This window comes from Octodon degus, unplaced genomic scaffold (genome assembly GCF_000260255.1).
Source record: "Octodon degus isolate 3935 unplaced genomic scaffold, OctDeg1.0 scaffold00022, whole genome shotgun sequence".
Classification (NCBI taxonomy): domain Eukaryota; kingdom Metazoa; phylum Chordata; class Mammalia; order Rodentia; family Octodontidae; genus Octodon; species Octodon degus.
The window spans coordinates 20,162,556-20,168,860 of record NW_004524598.1 but is presented as its reverse complement, the minus strand read 5'-3'; the positions used below and the strand labels follow the sequence as shown (position 1 = coordinate 20,168,860).

The 6,305-nt window shown below is 37.0% G+C and overlaps 1 protein-coding gene across 1 annotated transcript in view; it reads right to left on the bottom strand.

The window, feature by feature from the left end:
- Positions 1-3,310: 3,310 nt before the first annotated feature.
- Positions 3,311-6,305, bottom strand: part of Tfap2d (transcription factor AP-2 delta) — a 60,320-nt gene continuing 57,325 nt past the window's right edge. The window contains exon 8 of the mRNA XM_004628276.2: positions 3,311-3,673. Within this exon, the coding sequence (XP_004628333.1) occupies positions 3,454-3,673 (220 nt within the window). The 3' untranslated portion in view covers positions 3,311-3,453. The remainder of the gene's footprint in view (positions 3,674-6,305) is intronic.

Sequence of the window (6,305 nt, the reverse complement as noted above, 5' to 3'; positions counted from 1 at the left end):
TCAAACCCATTCACTGGATTTTGTCACCTCCCACACACTGGCTTCATTTTGGTAAGAAGATATCAAAGCGATTATATAAAGAATTCTGATACATTTAAAGTATTCCTTTCATCTAAACTGTTTTCAAAGAGGCCTAAGAAGAAGAAAACATAAGAGAATGAGTTGGATTGTTTTGTCCACTTCAACAGGGATAATTCACCCTCATATTGACCTTAAGAACACCAGCTGAGGGAAGGTCAAATACTTATTACTGCCACTCACAGAGCAGGGTGCCCATAGAGCTAACAGACACACTCCACCCTGCCCATCAGAGACAATACACTGGCATGGAACAGGAAAGGAAAAGGAACTGCAAAGCCAGGAAGAAATAGCCCTATCTATGTTAAGATGCCCGAAAAACAGGCCAGCGAATAAGCATCCTTACAGTGCTACACTCTTTTCAGAGGAAAAATATGGAGCAAAGCACAGATTTTGTCTATTTTTCTACAGCCATCAAACTCAAGACAAATTGCAGCCCTAATGAAATAACCAAGGTCTTAAAATCACTATTTAAACTGATTTTTTAAATAGACATAAAAAATGTTTATATGGAAATTTGACTCCCTCATAAAATTCAAATGTTTATGTTTTCATTATTTATTCTGGGTATCTATGAGAGTATTGAACATTTTTTTTCTGCAAAAGGAATAATCTGAAAAATATTTTTCATTTCTTTCTTACTACAACACAGAATATCTTGTAACCTACCTTTCTTTTCTGTAAACCATGTTAACAGTAATGAGTATAACTTCGTTTTTATTTGGAGTCTGATAACTAACTAGTTTTCTTTATTGTTTTATATTAAAAATATATGCTTGCAATGAATGTACGATCATGGAAATATTTCATTATTCAAGTCAAAGCAATCATCCAATATTTCTATGGAGGGAGCTCTTCCAAGTGAATCACTGAATGTAAAAGAAAACATCACAACTAGAAGGTCCTTTGACCCATTTGGACAAAGAACAAACACACATTCATTTATTCATTTATTTAAAAAGTGTTGCGTACCTATTACATACAAGGCAAAAGTTGGTATGTTAACAATGCCTATTAGCATGTCATCATAAATAACGATTCTGAAGAGAACCAGTCCGTCCATCCCTTTATGCCCTAAGGGCTGGTTAGTTTCAATGATGGGGGCTGTCCATTTAAGGCTCCACACGTGCCCCAACTTCTGGTAGATAGTATGCACTGTAGTTATAGCTATGCTTTTTGTTTCCAAGGCTAATAAGAAATAACACCCCATTGAAGTACTTAGAACCTGAACTAGTCACAACTAAGGGAAAGGAAATAGGCCTGTAGCGTAAGCCAGATACAACTTTTCATTTGATTATTGGTAAACATTTGACATGATATATAACTACATTAGGTATCTAGCAGATATGCATATCAAAATGGCATATTAAACACATAAATTTTGTTAATAAATTGAATAAAAGAACATTAGAGTGGAGATTTCCTTAAGGAAAATTCAGTCCCCGTTATATGTACGTCACCTCCTCCTACTGTTTAAAAGCGAATATTTATCCTTTTGTTTCGTGTATATTCTACAATATAGGAAATTGAATGCGAGAATCATTTATTTTGTGGTGGACTTTGGAACTTCAACAGAATCTCAGCATTATTTCAAAAAATTTTAAATCCATAGAAATGGTAAAATTTTAGAAAATGGAACTAAGCATGTGAAACCACAATGCATTACTTTAAGTGCTTCTACTGCATTACTGTAAAATTACTTTATTTGGAATTCTTTAGTTGTGTCTTCCATTAATTGATTTAATCTGGAAAATTTAGATTTTCATCTCTTATGGTTTTTCTTTTCTGTATGAGATTAAATCTAAAAGGCCAAATGATTTTCCAAATTATTGTTTGGCAAAAATATTTTTTGTGGTCTATACATGCAAATGTTTACGCTATGTCCTGCAAAATAAATATCCAATGTTCTTCATGGGGTTATATATAGTTAAGTTTTTAAAAGTAATTAAAATATGTTAATGAGAAGATAATATTTTCATGCTAAATCAAGTGTTGGGAGTCCACACATTATTAAAATGATTTTTAAGACATAGACTTTGACCTATATTTTTATTTGCCTACATAAAAGTTTGAAAATCGCGAATAGTAGAAAAGTTAGTACAATGTGATACCAGCCAGGTTTCCTGACACAGACAGATTTCTATGGGCCAAACTTTCATTCAATTAGCTCCCGGCCGTTGAACCAAGAGCCTCTTGCTGCCAGTGCCTTAACTAAAGAGAGAAGCTATAAGAACAAGCTATGAAGAAAGGAAGCATCTTAAAAGCAAAAGTCTTCTCTGATCAATCTCTTTTGTTTTCTTTATTGAACACAGACCTGAATGCTTTTGTGCCTCTAAAGGTTTAGAACACAGCTACTGGGCAGGTAGACAAGCATAAAGGTACCAAAGGAATGGCTCTTGCTTTAACCTCACAATCAGCCACAGTGCTTCAAAGGGGCCTCCACTAGTTCCCTGGTCTCATCTCCTACTCTGAGAGGCAGAACTTTCCAGAAAGATCATTGCTCCAGTCCCCTACATTTTCAGGGAAAACAATATGTTGTTTCCCATCAAGAGTCCAACAGTAGCAAAACCACCACACCCATTCAGTGTAGTCTGTAAATTGTTACATTGGTGAGGATGGATAGAAGAGATCATCTTGCACTCATACAGGGTCTACTTTCTGAGTATCTACTTGTCTATCCAGTGGATAAATCAACCCACTGGGGGTTGATCCCATTGTATGCAGAAAGAGAGTTTTCTGGAATTTTAAAATACCACCAAGGCACTGGTAATTAAGTGTGCTAGAGGTAACCGAAGCTTTTAGAACTGCTGCCACTTCATAGGACAGATATTAATGACTGCTCTCACTTTTCAGTTCCCTACTATTTATTCATGGATTAATTTTCATATTGATCTATACGATGGAAAGAGGCACTCTCGAGTTACAGGGAGCTAAGTCGAGAAATCCTGGCACTGTGAGGGAGGTGGTGGATTCCCGCTGGTCATGCTTTCTAATCCCTAACTACAGAGCTGGATAAGAAAGTGCATCAGTAAATGTGAAAAAGCAGGTGTCGCCTCTCCAAAGTCCGGAAGTGCTTAAAAAGTGTTGTATATCATTAGGAACAATAAACTACGTGCACAAAAGGAGTTTATCATAACATAAAATTAAAAAGTGACAATTTCCTCACACAATTACACTGCCATTTTTCTTTTTTTCTTTTTTTTTTTTTGAATTTGTCCTTTTTTGTTTTATGTTTCATTTCCATTTTTTTTTTCTAAATGTAGGTTTGGGGGAGGGCAGAGATTTGGTCCACTGAAGAGCAGTCACCCTCAATGATATATATATTAGAAAAAATATCAGCAGCAAGACTCTGGAAATAGATTCTGTTTGATGTAGCTAGTCTGTCTTTTCTGTTTTTCCCTCTTTCACGGCAACCTCTGAAGTTTTCCGCAGGGGGGCTTTCTCTGGGTTGGCATGTCCTTGGCCGGAATCTGCCGCTCCACCGTTTTTGTGCGTAGTGTGTTTTTCCAAGTAGTTCAGCATCTCACTGAGGACTGTCTGGAAAGTGCTTAGAGCTGCACATATTGCTGGAGTCCCAAAGCCATGAGTGATCAAACTAGAAACGAGAAGATGTAGGAAGAACGGGTGAGCAACGTGCAATGGTAAATTCCTTCCCCATTTAATCCAGAACAAGAATTCCTTGTTTACCTAAGTGTTTCTGAGTGTGATGGATGACATCACACAATTCAACTATGGTCCTTACCCATAAGAAGCATGGGCCCTATGGCAAATCCCCAACTTGGGAATGGTCCGGTCGCTGCGTTCACAGGTGTACTGCATAGGTCTCACTTTGTTATCTTACAAAGGAATCCAAATTCTGAACAGTTCTCCCAGAACAGAACTTGCTCCTAAGTCAGGAATTTACTGTACTTGGAGCATATCATTGAGAAACTTGGTATGTGAAAGTTATCAGCCAATCAGAGTATTTAGTAGCTGATTTGATTTTCCATTGCAACAAAAAGCAGCTAGGTAATAGCTTTTTATGAGTGGAAATCACCTATGTCATGCTGAGTCCCTGGGATGGCCAAATGTGAAGAAATCAACTGTAGGAATGCACCTGCTAGCAGCCCCTTCCGAAAAATTCATTCTTTTCTCCTTTCACAGTAATTGAATGATTTTTCTGAGCATCAGCTGGAGACTAGAGAATCAAGCTTCCAGCTAAGTTTGGACATGACACTGATCTGTGCAACAGAACCTAAAAGAAAATAATGCCTGAACTTCCCTTTACTTCATTTCAAAATTTATGCACTCTACAGATGCACACAGTCACCTTGTGGCAGAGGCAGAGCAACGTGGGAGGAATCTGTTCGTCTCCAGATTCCCTTATGAGAAGACAGAATTCTGCCTTATCTTGTAAATGACCGTCTAGAGCTTGAAATCTGACTAATAGTAAGTGATTTTAGCTGTTCAACAAACGTAGGAATTTTGTGGTATTTTCAGAATAGATTCCCCTTGCAACCAGGACAGAGGTCTGTTGCTGGACATAGATGTATAACTGTAGCTTTTCTCCTCTTGTGAATAGAGAATATACAAGTTTTTCAATTGTATACATTTTTATGAACCTATACTTTCAGTCTGTTCCACATAAGTTACATTTTATAATAATATGGACAACATGATAGTCACAAATTGCACATATATGTAGGTTATATGATATATTGTGTGTATCTAGTATATTCCTTACATGAAATCATTAATTGTTTACAAGTCCTAGGTTGTTATAGTTACTATGACACTATGCAGTTCTTAGTATTAGCTGCTACTATCTTTTATAGTATATTACTAGGGCTGGGGAAATAGCTCAGTAGAATAAGCACTTGTCTGGCAAGCACAAGGTCCTGAGTTCAATCCCTGGTACCGCAACAACAACAACAACAAAAACAAAAACAATATATTAACTAATTCTAGTTACTTATTCTGCAGTGCTGGGGATTGAACTCAGGGTCTCCATCATCTATCTAGGTGAGGGCAATCAGGAGACATTACTATTATCATTATCATTATTATTATTATTTTTATTATTGGTACTAGAAATCAAACTCTGGACTGTGTGCTTGGCAGACAGGTGCTTCAGCATTGAGCTTCATGCCTGGCCCATCATGAGATGTTTAAAAGATGCAAAGAAGACATTTGGAGTCTAAAGCAGCCTACGGATACACTTCAAGTGAAGTAAGAGTAGGATCCAGTATAAAGATTGCTGTTTATATTAATCCATGCGAAGAGTTCAGGTGAAGCCTGACCTATGCCAAGTGCTAATCCATGATAGATCGTGTGACTGTAACATATTTGTGGGAAAGGGTAAAGTTTGCACATCCTCGTATTATATTTTGTAAGTTGCCTCCATCTTTCCTCTGAATATTTTGCAGAGCTTGTCCCAGGCCTTAGTCATAATTTGCATAGATTTTTCACACTACTTCAATCTCTGATCATTTAAAAAACTATAATAATTGAGGTTTATATAATTATTTCCATCATTATAAGACATCTCCAAATTCAAACGGATACAAATCTTTCCCACATTATCTTCTACTATTGAGCGGAAAAACTGATTCTATCTCTTTGCTACAATGATACAGCTACTGGAAGTGAAGTCATATGATTTAATATCTATCAGAGAGTTGGGACAATAGATGGAGTTCTGCAGAACAGTGGAAGAAGTAACTGTGGAAGTATCCACAAAGGCACTGAGAGAGGCCACTCCTTACTATCCACATACATGATCCTGGGCATGTACCGCTCTTTTTCTTGTGTTTTATTTCTGTTTATTTATTATTTATTTAGTTATTTCTTTAATGCATTTAGTACAGGGTCTACAGGGTCTCACTACACAGATCATACTCATAGTGATCCTCCTGCTTTCAGCCTCCCAAGCGCTGGGATCACAGATGTGCACCAGCACACTCAGTGTCAACACTGTCTCAGCACACCCCAGGGATGGGGCAGGCACGGCACGCTATTTGTATTTAAAGCTTTCTGTGCTACTGCAAAAACAAAATATTTTTTGCCACATCATCGGGGTTCTAACTCATCTCGCTCTCGATAGCAGAGTATAGAGTATCTACTTTAATTGTGGACAGGTATTAAAGGCAATAGCCACAAGTATAACAAAGCCCCAAATTCATTATATCTATCTGTCTATCTATCTATCTATCTATCTATCTATCTATCTATCTATCTATCTTTATATA